This window comes from Myiozetetes cayanensis, unplaced genomic scaffold (genome assembly GCF_022539395.1).
Source record: "Myiozetetes cayanensis isolate MyiCay16 unplaced genomic scaffold, myiCay2020 scf1, whole genome shotgun sequence".
Lineage (NCBI taxonomy): Eukaryota > Metazoa > Chordata > Aves > Passeriformes > Tyrannidae > Myiozetetes > Myiozetetes cayanensis.
The window spans coordinates 15,031,250-15,058,214 of NW_026086604.1; the positions used below are offsets into that span (position 1 = coordinate 15,031,250).

A 26,965-nucleotide genomic window follows, 5' to 3' on the forward strand; every position below is an offset into this window, starting at 1 on the left:
GTACATGCATCTGTATTTGTAGATAATCATGTAGTCTCTTACTTATCAAGGAATCATAGAGAAAGCTGTACAAAAGAATTAATTTCAAATTAGCAGCTGAGAACAAACTTTTATTTATTTTTAAGTTTTGCAGTTCTAATAAACTGTCAACTAATAGTTCTGAAACATATGAAATCATCTCATCTACCTGTAACAAAGGCTAATTTCTTGCTGAGAGAAAAGGTTGAAAGACATTCAACCTTCCAGCTGAGAAAACAGTTCAGAGTGTAATTATACATATTCTAGGTAATATATTTTAATGTATTCTATCAGGTATCCATTTTTAATGTTTGTAAATTGCCAGTTACTAGGATCAAAGCCTTCTGCATTTTGTAACACCATTTGAGAAAATTAAGCCTGTCAATAGTGTAATCAAATATGGAATGATGTTATGCTATCTGCAACATACGTGATGTGCATATATAATGAGTTAATATAAAGTGGAGCATAAATGTCTTTGATTCTGTTCTTTTTGGTTGAGTGCATACTCCTTTCTGCTTCAATAAAATAATACCTTATGCTATGTATAATAGAATTGAAATAATTTAAAATTTTGAAACAATACCTTTATAAAATAGTATTTATTTTTAAAAATGCTTATACTTACCTACATTAGAAACCACTGTTTGAAATTATTATCACAGCTGAGGTCTGAATAAATCAGTATTGATATTAAAATCATGAACAATGAAGATTTAGTCAGGTGCATACTGGTTAAAATTTAGACCTAAACAAATCATGAATTTATGAAGGGAAAAGAATTAGGGCAGTAAAGGTACTGAACAATGGAATAATTTGCCTAAATAGAAGCTGCACTTAAGGTATTTAAATCAAGACTTTCCAGTCACTTATAAATACATCTTCTGAATCCATAGACCTAGATCATAAAAATCATCATAATACCAGGTCAGAAAACAAGTATCTGCCCTACAGTGTCCTTCCAGCAGCAATAAATGTGTCAATCCAGGTAAAATACAGTCTTAGGACAATGCTTACTGGTGGTTCTCAGAAGTACTTTCTCAATCTCCATTGATCTGTGACTGAAGGAGCTGTTATCTGTATGTAATACCTTTGGTTTAGTACTCCACGAGTTCTTCAATTGATTTACAAAATCTCTTTTTCAGTCCATTTAGGTTTAGAATTTATGACGTCCTGGAGCAAACACTGTCACTCTGCAAGAATTTTTTGTACAAAGAAGTGTTCTCAGTTTAAAATGTGCTGTTGTCTTTTTTGACTTGAAAGGACTGTAGAACTAATTCCCTATTCAGTTTCTCCATACATCTCAAGATTTTATAGATTCCTATCATAATCTTATTTTCAGAATGAAGAATTCAAATCAATTCATTATGCAAAACTGACCATGACATAATTGTTATTATCCTGCTCATCTTTCTCTATGTATTTTCTAATTTCACTCATCATTTTGCAGAGGGCAGACCAGAATGTCTGTTCTCTGAACCCTGGATATTCATGTTTGTCTTATAATTGCTTGTTGTTTTCTTTTCTTTTCTTGATAATTACTAATATTTTATTCCCTTTTTGTCAGTACTGAGCACCGAACTGATGTTTCACAGGAATTACCTGTTATAAACTCAAGATGTCAGTCCTAGGTGGTTAATAGCTAATTCAAAACCCATCACTGTGAAGATAAAGTACGTTTATTTTTTCCTCATTTGCAGTACTTTACAATAAATTTCATCTCTTATTTAACCACTAGTCATTCATTACCATAACATCCTTCTGTAATTTTCAGTTCTTTCTTTTACTTATTTGATAACTTAATGCCATCAACATATTTTGTAACCATTACTTGAATTCTTTGAAAGTAATTTAAGAATAATTGAAAATCACAGTTCCTGACACACATCTGTGCATAGGTCTCTGCATGAAGAAAACTATTAATGCCTACTGTTTTTTCCCTAGATTTCCTAGACCACATATTTTTGTTTTCTTTTAAATATCATTTGCTGAAGCACTTTTTGGAAACTGTGGAATTATATTCATTTTATAGTTAGCATATGTGTTATTTCCTTAATCTAAAAAAAAAATCTAAGTTGTGTCCTAAATGGTTGCATAGAAATGTCATGTAATGTAATTACATGTAAATAGAAAATAAAATATTTCTAATTGATAACAAGCCATAGTAATTTTGGTTTGTTGGAAAGGTAATCCCATGCTAGATAAGGACCTGATCAGTAATCTTGCAGGGTCACTTAGTATGAGTAGCAGTAATTCATCTGGTGTCATAGACAGCTAAACTCTGCAGCTTTGCCTACTGGCTTGGTGAAATAACCAGAAAACACAGCCTGTGCAAAGTAGATGAAATATAATTCTCTCGTTCTTCTTTTAGTTAGGATTATAGCATTAATCACTGAGGAATCTGGGAGGCATTGTCATAGATTTGTGTTGTGTTATATACCAGAAAAATACCTAACTGAAAAATACTACTAGTTACAAAAATCTGCTGTTAAGAAAGATTGTATGAAGGACTGAAATAATAGAGGAAAATGTCTGCACATCTATTCATTAAAGTGTTTCTGTAGGATATTCTGAAACTAGTGTACTTTTACAACAAAAAATATGTTGCCTAACTTATCAGTAGGCCTCTCTGTGCAACTTTTATTCAGATTAAATTTCTAATTCTCACTCTAGTCAGTGATCTGGATCTCTTAACTCACTCTCAGTCCATTAAATAGAAGATAATTATTCCCTATAGCCATCTATATCTGTTTTTTGTCAAACTGTTCTACTTCAGCGGTAGTATCACTTCAACCCCCTTTCCCTGGTTTAGAAATGCAGTGGTAATATATGAGAGAAAAAGGTATATATTTCATGCATAACTTTTAGACTGACATTCTTTCAAAAATTAAAAAAAAATAAAAATAGGAAGTCTTAAGCAAATTTTGTAGGCCTTTTTGCTCTTTAAATATGGTGTTACAATCTAAATGGGAAAAAAAGATGCACTGTAAAGAATTCAAAAGCTTACCATCACACCAGAGTTATTAGAAAAAAATATGAACATCATATGGGTAGTAATGTCACTTCTTTTTCTTTTTAGTGTCTATGCTTGTATCTTGGTTTTTATTTATTTTTCTTCTGTACTCTTTGCTAGCTTTCACAAGTGCCTTCTTTTCCCTCTTTTGGCCATATTATTATTCCTTCTCTAGTTTAGTAGCTATAGAAAAATGTATACAAATATGTATTTATGTGTATTATTTGTATGTCTGTGTATGTTCCTTTTGCCTTTGGACATATTTAGCATCCTTCCATTTTTCAGTTTTATCATTTTTTCTCCTTATTTTTATATCTGATTAGTTTTTGGATCATTAAAATATCAACTCCACTCCTTTTCATTGCTCAGATACTCAGCACTTCTCTTTCCTTACTCCTGTCAGTAAAAATACCCGTTCTAATGGTTTACACATAAACGCAGCACTAGCCTTATTTTGACATCTAGTCTGCAGTAAGCCCAAGAGAGTTATACTGCTAGAATTAATTTTTGCTTCTTCCAAGTTCAGGAACACTAGACAACTGTTACATTCTGTTATTTGCTTTGAAATGAAATGAGATGTACCCAACAGAATACTATTAGCAGGGACTCTACTTTGTATTCACAAACAATTAATATTTTTCCTGTTACAGCATATGCTAAGAAGTGTCAGCCATTAAAGAGAAATCTAACAGATCTCACTAAAGATTACTGTTACAGACACAGAGTAGACTGAATGTATTAACAGTAACTGGCAGACAACCAAATGTTTGAAAGTGTAACAGGAGAAGCATGAAAAAAAATGACACCTCTGCTACTATTTTCATTTAGAAACTTAACAATGACAGTAACAGTGCTAACTCAGACATAGTTAGTGTTATGTCAAACTGAAGTGCTCCACTGAACAATATAACATCAGATCTTCCAGTTATTTTATGTGAACTGGTCAAAATTTATTGATATTTCCTATCTAAAAGCAATATTCCCATGTATGGATTCTGTAAGATCATCTCTTTAGGATGTCATCTTTCAGTCTTTTCCTTCAAAAACCTTCTTAGGGGTTACCGAACAATTTCTCTTCAAAAAGCTCAACATATATTCAAATTGTCTTGCAGTTAAAAACTGGCCATTTTTCTCAGGCAGAAGGGGGTGAATATCAGTTTATTTGGTGTCTACATGAACATAATTTAATTTTAAAATATTGAAACAGTCCATCATTTGTATTGTTAGGTCAATACACCACAGTGTATTGGTAGTTCATCCTAAACACAAAATAAAACTTCATACATATTTTCTTATCTGCTGTTTGTTATGAAGGTAAATGCTTAAATATTCTGCAAGAAAGCTGGTTGATTGTCATCATACTAGTGTAGTCAAATCTTTATGCAGATGTCTGATTTTTGTGAAGAATTCCTGTCTGTCTTATGGGAATAGGCACAAGAGTTTCTCCTATCCGATGATCATTTAATTAATGACACCAATATGATCAGCCATAAAGACTTGCTGGGTCTTTCTCATTGAGAGAGAACATCACACAGCAGTTTCCTGCTTCCTGTAGTTTTGCCTGAATCCTGCTTATTTAAATCATAGATTTTCTCCATTGTTTTTCATTTAGCTGACTGACCATGATCCACCACTGAGAATAGTGAATGGGCTCTCCAGACTTGGGAGTTAAGATGCATTAGAAATTTGCACTTCTTCTTTCTTATTGTGTACTTGTTATCACCATAGAGACCATTTCTCTAATGAGAGATTAAAAGAATTAAATATGGTATTCTAAGGATATCTGAGGATATCATCAGTGGAGCTGATGGAGCTAGCAGTAGAGGCAGATGTTGGGGGGTATTTTACTGTGAAATAAAGTTTTCATGCTGTTGTGAACAAAACTCTCATTTTTAAAGATTATTTATACTAATGACAGAAATTATGTTTTAAACTGTGATAAGTTAGCTTCTGCAGAGTAACTTCAAATTCTGAGGAAGTCTTCTATCTCTATAATTAGAACTATGTGTATACCACAACTGTTAGACAACTGAACACCTTAAATTTTTATTCACAGTTAGAAGAAACCTATTTTAAACACAGTAGAAAAGTCTTATTAATATAAATGTCGTTATAAATGCTGATTCAGCCTTGAAGCAAATATCAGGAGCTTCACCAGGAGGGTTTGTGCAAACTGCACATTTCAGTTTATGTAATAGCAATGTTTAATCCATGTTAGTCCTTCTGGTATTATCTTAAAGGCAAGTGAATTACATCAGTAATGTACTTGATTTTACACTAGAACTTTCTGAGTTCAATAAATGATTAGGCATACAAAATATTCCTGAAAACAGGAAACTCAAGGTGAACAATTATATTATCATCTAATTCCATTGATAACCATGCAAGTTATTCAGAGTATTTCTTTAGAACCAATAGCTGGCATAATATATAAAATAAATATATTTTACCCAGGTAGATATTACTTGATCAGTACAAGTGTTAATGAGGATTATATTCTATCTGTAAAGATTTGAATTTTGAGTTGAGTTTAATTATTTACTGGGTCAGAAGTGAAGGGAATTCAGGGACCTCTTTTGGAAGAATCTGACTGTATGAGGCCCTGGAGAGATGAGAAGTCCAGGAAATAGAGTTAATTTTCAGGGATCACCACTTCAAGATCATGAATAGTCTATCCAAATGATCAGGGAAAAAAGTGTTCAAGAGATTGAAGCAATAAAAGAGGAATAAAAATGCTTTAAAAGGTGAGGTTAGGAAAGCCAAAACCCATCCAGAGTTGAAACTGGAAAGAAACATGAAATGCTGCTACAGATATCTCAGCAACAGAAGGAAAAGTAGGGGGTGGAGTTACTGATGAAAAAGGATGCAGAGAAAAGTGAATTAGTAGATGTCTTCCTAACTACAGTTTTTACCAGTAAAACAATCTTGAACAATCCCAGAACCTGACTCCAGTAGAAAAGTTTAGAGAAAGAATGACTTGGAGGAGGACTAGGTGAGGGAGCACTTAAACAAACTGAAAAATACAAATCCATGGAACATGATGGGATGCATGGGAGGACCTCTGAAAGGTCATGACAGCTGAGAAAGCTTTCTGAGGCTGTAAGAAGACAAACATCATTCCTATCTTCAAGAACAGCAAGGAGAAGTGTCAAAGGAACTATAAGCCAGTTGGTCTCACCTCTGTACCTGGGAAAGTGATAGAGCAAATAGTCCTGGTCACCTTCTCCAAATATTGGAGATGATCAAGATGATTGAAAATAGTCACCAGGTTTAGGCTGGATATTAGGAAGAGGTTCTTCACCCAGAGGGTGGTTGGGTGCTGGAACAGGCTTCCCAGGGAAGTGGTCACAGCACCAAACCTGACAGAGTTCAAGAAGTGCTTGAACATGCTTAGGCACATGGTGTGACTCTTGAGGATAGTCCTGTGCCAGGCCACGAGTTGGACTTGATAATCCTTGTGGGTCCCTTCCAACTCAGCATATTCTGTGATTCTATAATGATCAGAATTTCCCTTCTTGTGACACAATCTCATCTAGTCAGGTATTGGTCACTATACATTACAGTATTCCACAGTCTAATTAATATCCAGTCAGTATCCTGACACAGAAAGAGGAAGGAACAGAATCTAAATTCTGACTCCCCTACTGGCTAAAGTGTATTCCTACTTGACTTGAAGCAGCAGCTTGATTCACTTAAACCTATATTGATCATAAAACTGTGGGCTCAAAAACCCTTGCTTGATCTTTCTGCTGTTCCATATTAACATTTCCTGCCAGTAAGTCCTATTTGTCAGATCTTTTGATGTCTCAACCACACTAATCATCTCAAATTTCTTCTTAGTATATTTTACCTTAAGTCAATGAAAACTTTTGGTTATTTTCTCGTATTTTTTTCTGTATTTTATCAAGAAATACACAACTGATATTGAAAAAACAGTTACCACAAATGATATGTGGACCTTTTTCTTTCCAAAAAAACCTGCTTTTAAGTAACATATTAATTCACTTTCTTCAGTGTTATATTTTTAGATAGTAAAGATTTCAAGACAAAGCTGGAGGCAAAAACAATCTTGAAATACTTACGAAACATGGAAGATCTTTAAATTTGACTCACTGTATGGTATAATTGCTGTGTAAATATTTTGTAATAACCCATTAAAATACAAATATACCTTATCAATTCTATTTTTACAGTTTTCCCAGGATACAACCTTTGACAACACTTAGATGTGCGTTATGTGTGCCTCAGCACTTGCCTGAATTTTCTGTACACAGTTTGAAACTTAATTCAAAATGAGAAGTAACAATGGAAATCTCAAGGAACTTTACTTGGTTCAATGGTAAAATGGAATTCATTGAGTGTGAAACTAAGATTTGATAAAAGTAGAAATTTGAGAGAAACACTTGTCTGGATTAAAAATTTTGTCAGTCGTCTTTAGCAACACCAAGGAGAAGACTTGAATCCAGCAAATATTATTTTGAAAACAAGCAGAGCTAGTAAAAACATCGATTATTAATTTTCTGGAGATTGGAGAAGAAATAATGAATATAATTTCACATCTCACTCTTAGTTCCTGTTAAAAATACACAAAAATCTTCCAAAGTGTCTTGGAAACACTTTTGTTGGAAACTTTTACAAATGTAACATCCAGTCTTTCTCTTCAAAAAGAGGTTTTCTTGGTTTTCTTTTAAAAATTGAAAAGAGTATGTAATAAGATCATGAGTTAGGGAAATGGAACTGCCTTTAAAAAAAAAATTAGGAGAAAAAAAAAAACCAAAATGGAAAGTCATCAATTTGAAGACAATGAAGTTTTAATATACTGTTTTTAAAGGTTTAAGGGTGCATAAATTGAAAGAATTGTAGGTGCTAGCTTCATCATTTATATACCAGATGAAGACACTGTAGAAATTTTGGCAAAAAAATGTAATCTAGTAGCAAGGCATTGGAATATTTATCCCAAAATGTCTAACCTGGATAATGAACCAGAACTGATTCTTTTTACAGGTGTTCCTGTACCTAAAATATCTCACTACTTCCACCTTTAGACATGTATAGTCCTTAAGCAATTTTCCCCTCCGTTGCCAGTGATGTAGATATGTTTTCTAGGTACTGGGGTCAGAACTAACCCAAGTAATTCTTTTTCTTTTCTCTGTTTACTTATATTGAAAGTGAAAACACTCGTGATGTGAATGTGCTGCACAAACCTTTGAACTTAAGTGCAAAAATAAGTCTTGAATTGAGTTGTTTTATAGTGTGACTTTAGTATTATTTGTCATTCAATAGATGTGTTCTGAAAAGTGTTTCTTACCTTGAATCAGTTACTTATTTATTTCACAAAGGCAAAGATGCATTGAGCGTTAATATTCTTAGAAAAATGAAATGTTCTAAGGTAAGTAAAAATTACATAGGCTTATCAACAAAGTAATTAATAAAGCACAATATATAATAATATGCTTGGATTGTAAAGGACATTGCACTGAGAATTTAGATGTGTATTGGAGGGGGGAGAGCGCAGAATTTGAAAGGATATTCAACAGCAGGAAAATCATTTTGTTCCCTCATTACTAGAATCTTTTAACAATTATATGTACATGTATGGCTTGTATACCCTCATTGCTTTGTTGTCTCTTTTGTATATAGTTTTATACTTTTACTGCTGTAATGATATGAAAAATAAACTAATATTCAGCACAAGGACTGCTGATGTAATAATTTTTAAAACAATATATTAATGTATATTTTGTTCTCTTTTTCTTTTTTTTTTTTTTTTCTTTTCCCCTTTCTCAATCTGTTCCCTCTGTTTGGCTTTGATTTTGGTTTCGGTTTTGGTTTTTCCCTGGCTACTGGTGCCTCTTGCTTCTTTTCCTTTCTATTTGGTCAGTTGTTTTTGGCCAGTTTGTATTTTTCCAGACATCACTCCATGATGTTGTTGAAGTATATGATGGCCCAACTCTACAGTCATCTTTGTTATCCTCTCTCTCAGGATCTCATTCAGGTATCCTTTAATAGAACTGTAATTAAACTGTTTTTTTGTTGTTTGTTTCTTTTTTGTTTCTTTGTTGGTTTTTGGTTTTTTTAACCTAGAAAGATATGTATTAGATTATTATATAGATTAATTATATATTGACTCAATTACAAAAGGTGGGGGGGGGGTTGTTTTTTGTGTTTTGAGTTGTTTGGGTTTTTTTATTTGGTTGGTATTTTGTATGTTTGGTTGGTTTTGTTAAAAAAGAAAATACCATCAACTATTCCTAGTAACTGAGATGAGTTTTAGCCCTCCCTTTTCTAGGATGACATAATACTGTCAATATAAAATATTGAAAAAACATATATCTTGCAAAGTTTACTGAGGCAGAACAGGGTTTGGGGAGTATTACTTCTAGCTGCAAAGAAGTTGACAAGTATTTTGAACTCCTCTTTAGTAAAAAGTGGTTATAACTTTAAATTTGCTTTGTTTGAGTAGGTGAATCCCTTCCACTGAGCTCAGGGAACCAGATCACGGTTAGATTTACTTCAGTTGGACCAATAACAGCTAAAGGATTTCATTTTGTTTATCAAGGTGAGACAACCTAGAAAAATGTGTACATTTATGCAGTTCATCATAATTTGTAAATCATCAGAGAGAGACTGAGAATTCAGAGGGAAGCAACAGCCTGTTAACAATATAACGTTGTATAATCTACATATATTATATTCTAATATATTCTAAACATTTTTATATTACAAAACATGTATTTCTATATGTTTTTGAAAAATATTGATTATTCTTTTATCTGTATTTTAAAGCTTAAATCAAATACTTAATAAGCATAAGAGTAGTTCCAAATTTAAGAAGACACATACAAAGCTACTGTTTGTGTTTATTAATCTGATTGACAAATTTTAGATCCGTCTGAGTCTTCAAACTTGTTTCTCTCTCAATTTAAATGTGAATAGCTGTAAATGTTATTACCTATGGGTTAAAAGTGATCTTCCTGTTATTAAGATACTTTTCTTGATTTACGTTATTTGCCTTTTTACGGATCAAATGCAGAAATTGTTATATATCAATATTTGCAACTCCAATTAATTCTTTTATTACATTCAAATCCTGATCTCACGCTTAAAATGCACATTTAGAAATTCACATGTATCAGTGTAAATATCTATCTGACACAAAATGCTATTTTGAAATCCTGTATTAGCTGAGTATTTCTTGGTTGTATCTCTTATCAGTGTCATTTTAGAAAGGTTTTGGTGTGGATATTATGCGTTGCTTCTAATCTTGGCAAGGATATCAGTGCTATGCTCTTCTAAATAGTAAATCAGACATCAAAAGTATGCAATCTCTATTGTGAAGATTCATTTGGGAATTATGAAAATGTTCCTTACTGGGAAATCATTGAAAGTTTCTTCCAGTAATTTTGAATGTTTGTGGTTTAAAATCTGTATTCCTTCACTAAATCTAAAATTAGGAATCTACAATTGTTTGTATATTTGCAGCTGTTCCAAGAACAAGTGCAACACAGTGTAGCTCTGTGCCTGAACCAAGATTTGGAAAAAGGATTGGAAATGAATTTGCAGTTGGTTCATTGGTTCTTTTTGAGTGCAATCCAGGCTATATCCTCCATGGGTCAACAGCAATTAGATGTGATACAGTACCAAATGCATTGGCACAATGGAATGATTCACTCCCTACATGTGTTGGTGAGTTCTTCAAGCTTTTAATAGAAATAATTATGGCCTAAAGTGTAGACCGTTTCTAACTGAATGTGTTTATTCTTTGGCATCTGTACAGTATTCTTGTTTGCTTTCATTCACTTTCTTCTTCATTCAAGAATAAATTTTATTCTTCTTTCAATTCTAACCTTGCTGTGACATTTCATGGGTTTCATGAACATACTCTGCTGCTATAAATTATGTGATAGCTTCTCTTATTTCAACATCAGTGACAGTCCCTGACTGTCCCTTAATCAAGACTCAAAAATATTAGTTGGTGCCCTGATTTGCAAGACTAAGATACTCTCACATTGCAGATCTCTAACAAGATATTTCAAGTTATTAGAAAGAAACTACTACATTAAAGATTTGGAGATAACAACACTGATTTTACATTACTTGCTAGAAAAAAAAGTAACATTTCAGATCAGATAATATACTTTGTCTGTTTCTAGTTATACAAGATTAAATTCTCAAAATTAAATTCCTAAATTAATATGCATCCATTGACATTTATAAGTTGACTTGCACCAAGTGGAAATCTAGTAATAGTAATGAAAATCCCTACAGTAATGAGATAACGTTATAATTTCCATAGGTTTATATCAAGGGCAAATATGACATATTTACGTATTTAAATTTTACTAGAGTTTGGATTGGTTTTTAATATGGAAAAAATCAACTGTTTAAAAATTAATCAAATTTGGGTATCATTTGCACGAATGTTTTTGCAATGCCATCAAAGTCTTCCACTTGTACTATGTGTTGCAGAACTTAGCTCCATTGTACATTAATTTTGTGCAAATCAAATACATTGAAAACTATTAATTTTGAGGATTAAGACATCTGAAGAATTCTATTCTCAACCAAAAGAGTAAATATACATATGAGTTATAGTTACTTTACCTTTCTTGATAGAGAACAGGTTTTTTTATACAAATTATTGTAGCCCATTACAAAAAAGACACTATTATATTAACTCCAGCATTAAGAAGTACATAAAGAGAGTTTTAGGTAATTAAATGAAAATCAAATAAAATAAAGAACATATTTTCATTAGGTTCATATTTAATCTTCTGTGATAATCAGCTGATGGTGCATGGTAGAGTCTGAGTGGTTTTCAGTAAAGTAAATGATTATCTCCAAAATACTAAAATCTTGATAAAGATCAAGGTTAACTATCAGTGGGGTAATATTTATAAAATATGATTAAACAGCTTTTATACACAAATATTGCTTTCTTAGACTGTTTCAGGCACAACAAGAGGATCATAATTTCTATATCAATAAAAAGATTAAGTATATAACTGTATTTCATTTATTCTCAGGGATTACATTTTAACCAGTAGAATTTTACTATTTTTCCCCTTGAAATGTATTCCACTTGTTTTTTCAGATATAACAACTTGACAAAGTGTTGAAGTAATCATTTTAAACATTGATCACAATGTATTATTGATATTTTAACACATGATTTAGTCTATGGAAGAGAAAGCCATCTGTCTCTAAGCAAGTTGGACTAGGAAGGGTTACAGACCACCTTCTGTATGAGAATCCCTGTGGCAGTAGAGGTGATAAAATACATATGAGGTGAAAATTGCGTTGAACTAAATCAGTTTATTAATTGAAGAGGTAGACATGACCATATTAAGTTGCCTTAATTCTCGTGAATATTTTGATATTTCCTTACATATAATAGACATAAAATCATCAAATCGTAGAATCGTGAAAGTCAGAAAAGACCTCCAAGGTCATTGAGTTTAACCTTTGCCAGACACCACCATGACAACTAGATCATAGTACTAAGTGCCATGTCTGTTAATTTCTTGAACACTTCCTGAGATGGTGACTCCATAACCTCCCTGAGCAGCCCGTTTCAATGCTTAGCCACCCCTTCCATGAAAAAACTCTTCTTGATGTTCGACCCAAACCTCCCCTGGCACAGCTTGAAACCATTTCCTCTTGTACTGTCATTTGTTGCATGGGAGAAGAAGCAGGCACTCATCTTGCTTCAACCTCTTTCCTGGTAGTTTTAGAGAGGGATAAGTCTCCCTAGGCCTCCTTTTCTCTAGACTAAACAACCTCAGATCTCTCAGCTGCTCCTCATAGGACCTACTCTCTAGAGCCTTCACCAGCTTTGTTGCCCTTCTCTGGACTCACTCCAGCATCTCAATGTCTTTCTTGCAGTGAGTGGCACAGAACTGAACACAGGACTTGAGGTACAGCCTGACATCAATCATTCTGTCTGTTCAATCCTTTTATGAGTAACTTTTTTAACACTTAAAATGACACTAGCCTTTAATTTATCCATGTAGTTCCAAACAGATTCTATCAATTATATGCCACACAAAATGTACCTACAATATTTATTATTAAGATGTGTTCTTCCATTTTCTAAATTCTCACATTTGCAGCTCCTGAAATCCCTTCAGAATTTAGTAGTGTTGCACAGAAGTGATACATTAGCTTCTAATGGATTTGATAAACCATCTCATCAATCTTTTCCTTCAGCTTCTAAAATACCAACAGAATATCTGCATGCAGATTAAGCTTAATATCCTTTGTCCCTGTTAGAGCATCTAATGATCTAGACAAGATGCATTCAAGCTGAACAAGAGAAACTTCATGCTACTTAATATGTCTGTCCTGTTTCATGCATAACACTTCCATTAATCCATGGACATGGATGTGATGAATGCATTCTTGCAAGGATTTTGCAAATTCTTTAATGATGCAATAGATCCACAGTCTGTAAGAGAATAACTCACACAAGCAGGGAACAGTCAAGGAGTTGAGACTGGTGTAATCAATTATTTAGACAACAAAGTAGCAATACTAAGAAAGAACATTACCTTTTTTGTGTCACTTTAATCTTTTATACAAATACAATACAGAAATGTTCAAACTTCATTATTGACCCCTAAAAATGCTTTATGTTTTTTAAGACTACTAGGACACAATGGAATGGATTTCACTTTGTTAAAGGTCAGATAAATAAGGGGGATATAAGTATGATTCCATCAGGTAGGATAGGAAACTGATATAATTCTAATTTTCCCTTATTCTTTATTTGTCAAGAAGGTTTTTGAGGTATAAAGTTTTATTTTCCTGAGGCCAATATAATTTTTTAATGCAGCATCAATTTAAAAGGTTTTCAGCCATGGTAACTGAACATGGGATAATTTTTTATAATAACTTTTCTCACTTCTGAAGCTTCATGCTTCTTTTCTTGCCTTATGCATTTCCTTTCAGTGCCCTGTGGTGGTATTTTAACAAAGCGCAAAGGGACCATTTTGTCTCCTGGTTACCCTGAGCCTTATGACAACAATCTGAATTGTGTGTGGAAGATCACAGTACTAGAGGGAGCTGGGATTCAAGTGAGTATACTTGCTATTTGCTTGTTATCATCATAATTAGAACTGTTTTTCCTGATGAACAAGGATGAAAAGATAATTTATTCATAAATTTTTCAATGTCTTTAATGATTCTTAAAATGGACTTTATTGCACATCCTTTTGTTTACACAATGATTAAAAGTTAAAAGATTTTTAAAAATGTTAAAGGATGCACTTGTAACTTTTTACTTAGAAGACAATCACCATAGCTTTAAAACGTGTTCTTTCAACAAATCAGTGAGTCCTTGTAAGCCAAAGGAAATAGAGAGCCTTCCTATGAATTCTTTTTTGCTCTCCCAAAATTTATATATCTCCCTTAACAGAGTGAAATTAAGTAAGCTGCTTCTTTGAACAAGTTATATATGTTTTCCAAGAAACTCTGCCATTTACTATATGTTTATGGAAGTTCATTGTGATTTAAAGATGCTTCAGTGTTTTTCAACATGAGATGGGAATTGATCCTTTAAGAGTGTCAGAATTCTCTTTACTTGAGTAGACTAAGAACTTCATTGAACACATAGTAGGATGGTGTCCATTAAGCTAAGTCATGCTTATCTCACTCTAAAGAGTTGATTAAAGAAACGGACAGAAATCTGCTTATTGGAAAGGCAGCTGAGTTTAATAAATTAGGACTTTTAAGAATTATCTGAACAAATTCCTACAAAATACTATTCAAAAAACCTTGATAGCAACATACCTCTCCTCAGTTCAAAATATAACCATTGTAGTGTCCTGGTTTTGGTCAAGACAGAGTTAATTTTTTGCAGTAACTATGAGGGAGTGGAGGCTGGATCTGTGGGTATGACTAGGAGGTTATTGGATAGCACGTCACATCATTGCTCAGAACAGGGGAAGGGACTCTGGCCCCTGAGAAGAAGGGCCGGACTTCTGGTCAAAAAAATATGATGGAGTAGAGAACTCCTTCGCCTTTGTTCATTCTCACAAAGGTTCTCAGTGAGCATTTTTGCATGTGAATCACTCTCTCTTTTGTGTACTTTTGTTATTAATATTGTTAATGTTACTGTTCCTTTTCTTATCTCATTGCTGTTTACAGTAAATTGTTCTTAAATCAACCCATGATCTCTACTTTTTGTGTCTCCTCTATGAGGGGATGGAGTGGAGCAGCTTGTGGTCTTTTTAGTGGGAGTACTAAATTTGGGATTATCATTCCTAAACCACGGGATGTAGCTAACAAATAAATAAAGAACTCAGTTTCTGGAGGTAAAGATTTAATAATGAAAATCGGGAAAACCACTGTTGATAGTTTATTAAAGCTTTTTAATAAATTACATCACAGAGCTTTTAAGGTATTCTGCTGTGTCAAGAAAAGTTGCAAAAATAATTTGAGTTTATACTTTGCCACTTCACAAGCATTCAGAAAAATCTAAATATTTTTGTTTTAAATAACTAAAAAAAAGTTTAATAAAAACTTTTAAAAAAATACAAAAATATGGAAAAAAACCCCAGAAATCATCACAAATACAACCCAAGTCTATGCATGATAACATTTAAGAGTTTAAGTTTCAAAGCTACCAATGTCCATTAATGTCCAATATCCATATTTAATAACCTAAATCAGTTTTGAGATTGATTTTGAGGAACACTGATTTAAGCAGTTGACTAGAATAGCAGACAGTTAGGATAATTTATTCTGTGTATGTCTTATACTAGGAGGATAGTTTAGAGGATTTAAATTAGTCATTAATTTAGCATCCTGACTATGGCTATCAATGTTGCTTTTTGGAAGTGCTTATCTTTTATCACAGACTGCACTAGGTGATTAAATTACTAACTTTAAGTATGTATTTTAACTTTAAGTAAGTAAGTATAAGTATTTTTAATTATGTCTCTTTTGCTTCAGAGTCATAATTAAAAAAATATATATATTTAATGTTTCCATTTGTTCTAGTTCTCTCAAGTTTTTTTTTACAAATTAGCAAATTCCTTCATTTCTATTATCAGTTACTGAAGAAGTAATTCTTTTATACTTGTGTAAATGTAGTGACAACAGGGTAGTTTCTTGGCCGTACCTGTATTATTGTAGTTGAATCTGTAGAATGTTTAACACTGTTACTGAAGCAGGGCTGAAGTGTGACACTGATGTTTGATCCTTCCAATACTGTCTGAATGTCAGGAATAGGTGTCAGAAAGATAATGAACCTGATACAATAAACTGAATAAAGCTGATACAGGGTCAGTAAGACTGAATATGCATCAGAAGTCATCTTATCAATTTTACTGTGTTACTTTTCACAACTGAGCTTTGCTTTCTATCTACTAATAACAAAAAATGACAACAGAATTGTTTTGGGTTTGGGTTTTTTACTGCTTGGGAAAGAAAAAAAATGGATATACATATATGAAAATGTAATTTTTACTGTCAAAATCAGTTACTTGAGGCCACATTTGAAAACTTGGGTGACTGATTTTGTCCAATCTGAGAATGCATGCAAGTGCAGATATTCAAGATACTGTGATAGATAATGCTTTTGTTTTATGTAAATGCGTAAAATATCTGGACATTTTTACTGAGTAATATTATTTCCTTCAAGTAACAAAGACCTTTTCTCATCTATAAAGGAGATAAAATAATAAAGCTCTAAAACATATTCTTCTGTGAAATGTGGATATGGAATTTTAGAGTGTTTAGGTGAAAAAGCTCTCTGTTTGTATGATTACTTTGTTGAATTTGTTGAAATATTATGATCAGATGTAAATGTTGAACTGTCCCATATCAAAAAGTAGACATTTAAAAGTATATTTAGATAAAAATAAAGTGTGCACCAAAAGCTTCCCTTTGGGCATACAACTTAAATACCTTATATCAGGAAATTAATTCAACCATAGTTTCTTTTAAGGTTAGGACAGAAAGTCACTTTGAGTAGATAATTCAAAACATCTAATACAGATTCTGACTGCAATCACTGCCTGAAGAAATGTCTGCCTATTTATTGACTGCATGTTAAGGCAACTGCTAGGTAGGGCAACTAGCTTCAGTTTCACTAAAATAAATGTTTTGAATTAGGTGTTTTATGATGAATATAAAAATACAGTTAACATCAATTTGTCTCTGAGAACACCTAAATGCCAGATAATTTGAAATTTGTTTTGAAGGTTTCCTATGTGCCTGTGATCCCCATTCTGTACCTCCTCAGAAATGTTCTGACAGAGACAACACCCATAAGTTTCATTGTAAGTGAACCAGGCAAGTCTCAAAGTTTTCTGGGAGACCAGACACAGTGGACATCCTCCAAGTATCTGAAACATGCCAGCAGTCAGGGCCTCTCCAATACTTCACTTAAAAAAAAAAAAATCCTTTGCCCATAGTATATGACCAATTCCTACAAAAAAGGACAGTATTTAAGGCCTCCATCCAGTAAATAGGTGGCCAAATTAAACATTCCTTTTATGTAGAAGAAGGTCCAAGTCATACATTTGACATAGAAAAATAACTTCATTACTTAGTTTTACTGGAACTGCTGCTTGTATCTTCCACTGAAGCTATTCCATTTTGGAAAAAAAAAGAAAAAAACGGAAGAATAATTGATGCAGAAGAAACATAATTTTCTAACTTAACGACGAAGGGTGACTGAGGTTTCATCATGCTTCTGCCACTCTTTAAAAGCTTTCCAGTAAACTGTTTCACTAAAACAAATAAAAACCACCAGACTCTTTCCCCTCCAGAACAGGAACCTGGCATTTCTCTACTTTGTGAGGTATAATTTCACTATATGAGAACAAATATATACTCCTTCTTGGAGTTTTACCACTTTGCATGTCCTTGTGAGAGGAAGCATGTTGACACCTTGTCATGTGAAAAGGAGCAAAAATGAAGGATTTTTTTCCCACCTGTATTAATATATATTTTTTGTCTATTAGTGTCCCCCTCCCAGGAGTTCAAAGCCTTTAAAGCAGGAAAACAGTCAGTCAGTGTCTCCTTAGGGAGAGACCCTTCACTTGAAAGATTCACTGAGATGAACAGGACTTTTGATACCCTATTTACAGAGACTGCTCTTAATAGCAATGGAGAACCTTCTCAGCAAGTTTCTCCTATGAGTTATTTCACTGTCAACAAACCTGCTAGCATAAAAAAGAATATAAAGAAAACCCCAACTAACTCTTAGCAGCTCATGAAATAACTTTTATTCATATAAATCTGTGACAACTTAGAGGGTTCATGTCATTGGTGATAATGTTTAACTGCAAAATTCCACTTAACTAACAAAACCTCAAACCAGAAGCGTGCACTCCAAAACCAATACAAGTCCTAAGAAGCAGTAGATCACTATAACACCTCAATATAAAACTCAAGCAACCTCCCTCCACGACAGACCAATTTACAAAGACTAGGAAAAAATCTACACTCACTAACACAAAGCAAAAAGGAACTAATATTACTGCTTCTCACTAGCACACACTTTAACTAAGACCAAGACTATACACACTTAAGGGCAAACCATGTACGAGTCAGAGTACGAGATCTAAGGCAATAAAGCACCGTAGTCTACAACGTGTGGGGCAAGGTAAAATTAGTAAGGCAAGGTAAAATTAGTATCTGTAAGGTAAAGGTCAAATATCAAAGTAAGGGTAAAGAGGAAAGCAAAAAAAGCACAAGTACAATTAGTCTATAAGGTAAAGATAAAACGTGTATAAGGCAAGATATAAGGAAGCAAAGTACAATTAGTAAAGGTGAAAGCAAAGTAAAATATGAAAATGATCACCCCACAGTGTCCTGAGGAATGGAAAGAGAAAAGGCAGCTCATCAGTTACCCTCACAGAAATGATGGAACTTCTCCCCCAATTTTGCTCATGTCCAATCTCTTTTTATACTTTTCTTTTCTTAGGCAGTTTGAGTGACTGTAGTCAATAAACTAATTTTTGGGGTGATGGACAGATGACATAGGCCTATGAGTTCCTGAGTTCCCATCAAGTCGGATGCTTGTGAAGAAAGGCCATGCCATCTCCATACCATTCCATCCTTCCTTGATCCTATCAGTCTGTTGCTGAGAAGTCTTGCCCAGGTGCTGGCGTATTTCCATAACCACTGAGAACAGTCACTGTGGCCTTAAATTGGTCTATCACCCTATACACAGCTGGAAGAAATAAAGTGATTATTTTGCCTTTTCTTTGTAGCATTCTAGTGACTACTCCTCCTCAGGGGATGATTCAATGAAGAAGGTAACCAAATACAGCAGGTTGCTCTTACCTGGAGGCAGAATTGAATAATATAGAGGAAGAAAGCAATATAGATGAAGAAGCATGCATCACTATAGGACTCATCTAGTCCTGGATAAACTAGAGAGAGACAAAAAAAAGTGCAGGAATTGAAAATATCATGTTTTGTGTTCTTCTCAAAGTCCTCCAAACAAGGAAATCATATTCTAAACCCATATGATTTTCACAGTCATCTGACTCTTGTCAGAGGTAATATGTGGTTGTCATGGGATTTAAAGTTTGAATTGGCAATCTAATAAAAAAAAGAAAGTTCTCTTTTTATTCACTTAATGGTGATTTTCCATTCTCTTTGATAAGAGTAAGACAACTTTTCATGACTGAAAGCAACAGAGGCTACAATTTAGAGTCTTCTTTGAGCTTGAATACAGAGGGGAAGTTTATGTTCTTTACCTCACATTTTTCTTCATAGGTGCAAGTGGTGAGTTTTGCCACAGAACACAACTGGGATTCCTTAGATTTTTATGACGGTGCTGACAACAACGCTCCAAGGCTTGGAAGTTATTCAGGTGACTGAGAAGATTTTACAATAAGTGGTTCACAGATTCAACTCTTTATTGTAAACACACAGCTCTTTCTGGTTCTTGTGAGAGAGACTCTGTGTGTGTGTGTGTGTGAGTGTGAGCATGCACAAGCACAGTGTGTTTGTTTCTCCTGTAATTCACTATAGGTAATATTTCTGTTTTAATCAGTCATCAATTAGCAGACTTTCACAATGTTATAAATATTTGAAAATGTTAGAAAGGAAATAACATTCCCACACTAGATATCTGTTAATCCTATTTTTTTCCCAGTTATACAACAGGGTCCAGAAATACAAACCTTAAAAGCAGTTTTCTCTTGAAATGTTACATGACAAAAGGATGCATTGTTTATCTTTTTTTTTTTTTAGATAAAGTAGGCAGTTCTGTTTGCCTTACTTTTTCTTATTTTCTTCTGTTTTTCTTCATTATTCTTCATACATGTCTGTGGTATGAGATCAGAGACAATAATATTATCTTGTCTTTTGCTGAAACACAAATAAATATTCACATTTCTAAGAACAGTCCTACAACATATTTTCAGAGCTGCTTGATATATGTGACTCTTATGTTTAAAATTATTCCAGTTTCACGATTTACTTTTGCTTTTAAGAAAACTCTGGTGAATATTTCTCCTTTTGTGGATAAAAGCATGTAATATAAATTTATAATAGACTTTGATTGTCTAAAGTTCATGTCTCTGGTATTGTGATGCACTGAAAATGTAAAAAAGTTTTATAGGGACAGGTATTTGATAGCATCCATGATGAAAAAATGTTGTGGAATTGGTTATGTGACCTATCTCTCTCCCTTCCATTCTCTCCCACCTCTTTTCCCCCCTCTCTCTTCACTCTTTATACACACACACACACACACACACACAGACACTTATGCATGTATTTATTTCAGTTCCTGTGCATTTCAATGTTTTGAATTCTCTTTTCAGGAACAACCATACCTCCACTTCTAAACAGTACATCAAATAACCTGTACCTAAATTTTCAGTCTGATATAAGTGTTTCAGCTGCTGGATTTCACCTTGAGTATACAGGTAATTCAGAAATATTCAATTAATAAAGAGTGCTTGCTGATTCCAAACATCAGTTTTATCTAAACTATATGAAAGAGGAATATTTAGTCCTATTGCACAAAATGAGCTACATATTGTTATTTCAAAGTCATTAGTAAAGTCGTCATTTAATTCCAAGTGAGAGAATTCAGGCCTGAAACTTGTACTGTGAGGACTGTGAAGTTTAGTTTGTCTTGCTTTCATCCTTAAGTTGTTTTTGCGGTCTGAAAAGCTTTTCTGAATCTACATTAGACAAGAGTAAATGCAGATAATGCTCAACTGACAATCCTAAACCACTGTGTCCAGTGCAGCCCTGGTCTCTTCCCGCAGATGCCACCCCTGCAGCCCCACACCCCTCCTTGCCAAAATCTACAAATTATGCTTAATACAATAACATATGTACTATACAATATGTATGTGTAGTACACAAATACTACTCACTTGGTAAAAATGAGAGAATGAATAAACTGAAAATAGCAGCTGTGCTTCTCAACTAACTGCAAAATGCCTGCAGCTTGGTGAGCAAACAGAATTATTTCATATGTTTTTTATTATTGCTGAGTACCTCACTAGTGGAAAAGGCTGTAATTATAAATATAACTTTGCTGCAGATTTGTGGGTTTAGTGTTTTTGTTGTTGTTGTTGTTGTTTTATTTTTCCTTCCCAGCTGTGCAGTTCCCTCTGCTTATATTGGTTCTGGTGTCTGATCTGCATAATTGTGTCACGGTTGTTTCTTGTCAGTTTTACCGTATGCAAATCACATGCTCTGCTTGTCTGATTAGCCAGTTGGAGAACACAGCCTTGCTAAATTGCTACCTGATCACTTGTCTATAACTAAACATTAATTATAGGTAGAATTATCCTGCCATTTTCTTGAAATGCAGGTACTCTCTCAGCTACTTACAACTTCAGGTTGGGAAAAAAAAGCAGGAAGTTATGAAAATGAAATAAAATGAGACCAAATCTAGTGAAAGTGAAAATGCATCTTTGTATTCCTACATGTCTAAATAATGTGTGTAGTGTATTACTTGTATACAATTTTCACCTCAAAAAACCCCAAAAATTCACAGTATTCTATTTGTAGTATTGGACCATGCTGAGAAAAATAGCCAAATATATGTATGGATTTATACAGAGGTGTATGTGTATGAATCTATACAAAAGTAATGTTTTCTGTGTAAATGTTTACACCCAAAATATATGCTAAAAATTTCTGATTCAGGAAATAATATTGATGATCCTCAGTAGATACCAAATTAGCCAGTGAAATATGCTATTTTACAAGATAAATGATAAGTAACTTTTCACAGAATTACACAGAATCACAGAATCAACTAGGTTGGAAAAGACCTCTGAGATCATTGAGACCAACCATTGGCCTAACACCACCTTGTCTACTAGACCATGGCACTATGTGCAGCATCTGGTCTCTGTTTAAATACCTCCAGGGATGACGAATCCACTACCTCCATGGGCAGCCCATTCCAATGCCAAATCACTCTCTCTGTAAGGAAATTCTTCCTAATGACTAAACCCCCACTGTCACAGCCTTAGATTGTGCCCTCTTGTCCTGTTACTGGTTGCCTGGGAGAAGTGACTGACCCCAACCTGGCTACAACCTCCTTTCAGGGAGTTGTAGAGAGTGACAAGATCTCCCCCGAGCCTTCTCTTCTCCAGGCTGAACAACTCCAGCTCCCTCAGCCTCTCCTCATAGGACTTGTGCTTGAGTCCCTTCACCAGCCTTGTTGCTCTTCTCTGGATGTGCTCCAGCACCTCAGCTTCCTTCTTAAATTGAGGGGCCCAGAACTGGACACAGCACTCCAGGTGTGGCTCACCAGCCCTGAGTACAGGGGAAGGATCACTGCTCTAGTCCTTCTGGCCACACTGTTCCTGATACAGGCCAGGATACCATTGTCCCTCTTGGCCACTTGGGCACACTGCTGGTTCATGTTCAGCTTCCTGTTGATTAGAACCCCCAGATCCCTTTCTGCCTGGCTGCTCTCCAGCCACTCTGTGCCCAGCCTGTAGCGCTGCAGGGGGTTGTTGTGTCCAAAGTGCAGGACCTGGCACTTGGCCTTGTTGAACCTCATCCCATTGGAATCAAACATCTGTCCAGCTTGTCCAGGTCCCTCTAAAGAGCCCTCCTGCCTTCCAGCAGATCAACACTCCCCCTAGCTTGGTGTCATCTGCAAATTTGTTAATGGTACACTTGATCCCCTCATCCACATCATCAATAAACATATTAAACAGAGCTGGGCCCAACACCAATCCCTGGGGGACACCACTAGATTGTGAACAACTGGATGCAACATTCTCCACCATCACTGTCTGGGCCCAGTCATCAAGCCAGTGGAGAGTGCATCTGTCCAAGCCATGGGCTTCCAGCTTTTCCAGGAGCGTGCTTTTTTTCTCCTTATATAACAATTTTCCAAAATAACATGCCACTTACTAGTCCACAGACAACTGCCAGTACCTAAAAGCTCCCGAAAACTTATCAATACAATGTGCTTATATACACATAGATAGAATATATATACACATATATAGAACTGAGTTCTATGTGAATCTACACCCACATTTTATGTTCCTTGTAATGTTTAAACTTCTCTGCTTTTCTCAGCTATAGGTTTGGATTCTTGTCCTGAACCGCAGACCCCAAGCAGTGGAATCAAAATTGGAGATAGATACATGGTTGGAGATGTGGTGTCCTTCCAGTGTGATCAGGGTTATTCTCTTCAGGTAAGACAGGTTTCCAATTTCAAACGGCACCTTTTAGTTCTTTAATATGGGTACGTTTGGGTTTGTCAGTATAAAACCAACAATGAACTCTTAGTGAATTGTAAACACATGATAAGTTTGCAGGACTGGTAGGCTTTTCTGCTAGGTATTAAATTAGCAACTATCCAAATATACATATATAAACTCCATCAGAAATGTATGGCTTTTTGCTTCCTCTGAATTAGTGATTATAAGTTATTATCTAGTATTGTTGTCATCTTTGATACTCATAGCTGAACCATAAAGTGTTGGCAAAATAGGTTTAATCACTTTATGAACAATTAACAACAGTTGTCTATGCACAGGACAGAAAAGAAAAAAATTAAAAAGTTGGAATAAGAACAAAGTGAAAAAATTGTTTTTCTTAGAGAATCAGATAATGTCAATTATTTTCTTTTGGTAATATCTTGAGGTTTTTTATCCAAAAAACTCATCAAATAGGGGTGTATTTTTGCCAAACAAATGTGCTGTCCTTGTATGAGCAAAAGTTGTGACCAGGGGCAATGCAGTGATTGTAAATCACCAGTAGGAATATGTCTGCCTGTAGGACAGATCTGGAAAATATTTTCTAAAATATATACAGTTACTCCGTAGAATCAGATCCAAAACTGAGTATTGTTTTCTCTTGAGGCATTCCCCAAAAAAACTCGTGTGACTGCAGATTCTACAGTTTCCCCTTCATCTAGCTCTTTGAGAGACTAAAAGAGAGAAAATAATCATATTACCTATGCATAGCAAAGAGAGAAGTTTTCAAAAGGGGGAAAATAATTTGTATATAACAGCACATGATTAACCACTGATGGAGTTATTGCTGCCTTTGAAGCAAAACAGCAAAAGGATAAGTTAACTTCCCGTCTTTCTTCATGAATATCAGTCTCACCTGTAACACGCTGATGAGTGTCAGACAACTAAGTTTTAAAAATGCTATTAATTTCAAATATATATTTTACATAATTCTCTGAAGACCTAAATGCTGAGTTCATATGTACTGCACCAAAAATAGAAATTGAATTATATTTTTTGACAAAAAAACCTTAAACTGCAGTTTATGTATAGTGATAGAAGCTAAATAGACGTGTCTGCTTCCAGATTTCTTTTGGATTTGGAACCTGTATCCCAGTTGGCCCTTCAAGATAGAATTCCTAGTCATGCTTGCAGATTTCTAGCATTCCAAGAATAACTGAAATAAATGTTCTGTGATTGAAACTCTGATAATGACTATTGAAATTTACTTATGTTGCCTGATTTTAACTGGTCATTCTTGGGAACAACCTGATGGATTTTCTTTTCTTCTCTGCTTTAATTCCACACTTAAATACAAGTTTGTGAGCAGATAAGCCACAGTAAATGGGTGAAATAAAGAAAATAGACTGTGCAAACACCCATGTAAAGCTTCTTACCTACATATTGTTTTTCTGGCTTGTACAGTGTGACTATATGGTGGTGGAAGATATCCCAAGGGCAGTTTTCTCTTTAAGATTTTCTAGGGATTTTTTGCTGTTGCTGGAAGACAATTACAATTATATGAGGCTGATGAACAACAGAGGGTGTCCCTATTATGAATTTACGATGTAAAGTCAGCACAGTATAATTTATATAGTTTGTGTCTTTTTCTCATATTCAACAAATAATGCAAATCAACACTGTGTAAATATTGCTTCAGATAGACTTTTAGTTTCCAGACCTTTGGTGTATACTGAAGTGTAAACAGATGCCAGCTGGATATTGCTATACTTTTAGAAATAATGTAAATGGCATAGACTCAATTATCTAGTGGACTTACAGTCACAGTTTTCTCTGTTGTATTGAAGGTATGATACAACTCACAGTGTACAATTATTGTTATACTTTTGGTTTTATATATTTTCATGATGTATTAAATGATACATTATTTTTGTTGCGATATTAATATTGTGCTGTATGCTGCATAATTTTTATATGAATTAGCACATATTGTGTCATTTTAGGGACATTCACATATCACTTGTATGCCTGGACCAGTAAGAAGATGGAATTATCCAATTCCAATATGTTTAGGTATGTTCAGTTTACATAATGTTTCTTAAATGTGCCAGAATGAGAAAGCCAGAGAACACAAAAATAATACATACATGTATAGGGGCATACATGAATAGAGACAACTGGAATAACTTAATTAAATGTGAAAATGGTCAAATTAATCTAAAGGTTTTCAAAGGTTATCTCAAACTTATATTGGCAAATCTTTTCTGAAATGCCCAAGTAGGAAAATAAAGAAGTATTTTGTCCCTTTCAATCCAAACTGTTCTATGATATGATTCTATATGTTTAGAGAGAATCTATCATCAATTCATTATCAGGATTGAGACCTCCAGAGACCTCAAAAACATAGGTAATTTATTTAGGACTCATTTCCCCAGAAAAGTGATGGCTATTGTAGAAGATACTAAAATAGAAATAACATTGCATTTTCAGCTCTAATGAGTTCAACATAGGCATGTCTACCCAATTTCAGAAGATACATTATTTTTCATGTTATGTTATATACATGTCCATATTAATATTATTGAAAAAAGCCCTGAAAACCTGTCAGAAATGAAAATTAAAAGTCTGAGGTGTATTTAAATATACTCTCTTTGTATGAGGAATAAACGTGAGGAATGTAAAACTCCTTCTAGTTGTATTCTCTTTCACTGCATAGAAATGCCTTTTTGTTTGGGTTCCTTAACACTAAAAGTTATCACTTTTGTAATCTTGAATGTATGGAAAATAGGATCCTGCTCATTAAAGATTTTCTACTTTGCTTTTCTTGAAGACAGATTATCTATCCTCTTGAGCAACCTCACATAATCCTGTTCTTAATCCTGTGAGGTGTTAAAACCTCCTATGAGGTACTGAGCTTCCTCAATTTAGAATTTATAAATATTAAACAAGACTGAGGTATTTGTAAGAATTTTTTCAGGAATTAGTCTTCAGTTTCTGTCACTAAGCATTAACATATGGTTAGAACGTCTGATATTATAATTATATTGCTCTTGGTAAATTCTGAAGACAAAGATGCTGTGCTAAAATTTCAGGAGGTTTTCAATTCCTTTATTTTCCTTCCTTTTTTGCAAGTAATTATTTTTACTTGTGTTTCAAATGATGTAGCAACTTCTACATCCACAAAAATGTTAAACAAAAATTCTGTTTATCATAATTAACATCTTTACATGTAATATGGAAGTCTAAGTTACTCTATTCACTAATGTCATGCTTTAAA

At 34.1% G+C, this 26,965-nt stretch overlaps 1 protein-coding gene across 6 annotated transcripts in view; it reads left to right on the forward strand.

Annotated features, from left to right (window-relative positions):
• CSMD3 (CUB and Sushi multiple domains 3) overlaps window positions 1-26,965 on the forward strand; it is a 605,611-nt gene that overhangs the window by 474,435 nt on the left and 104,211 nt on the right. For all 6 annotated transcript variants that reach the window (XM_050305446.1, XM_050305454.1, XM_050305462.1 and 3 more), the window contains 8 exons: window positions 8,913-9,026; window positions 9,495-9,590; window positions 10,514-10,717; window positions 13,982-14,106; window positions 19,769-19,865; window positions 20,824-20,928; window positions 23,567-23,685; window positions 25,692-25,761. In XM_050305446.1, the coding sequence (XP_050161403.1) occupies window positions 8,913-9,026; window positions 9,495-9,590; window positions 10,514-10,717; window positions 13,982-14,106; window positions 19,769-19,865; window positions 20,824-20,928; window positions 23,567-23,685; window positions 25,692-25,761 (930 nt within the window). The remainder of the gene's footprint in view (window positions 1-8,912; window positions 9,027-9,494; window positions 9,591-10,513; window positions 10,718-13,981; window positions 14,107-19,768; window positions 19,866-20,823; window positions 20,929-23,566; window positions 23,686-25,691; window positions 25,762-26,965) is intronic.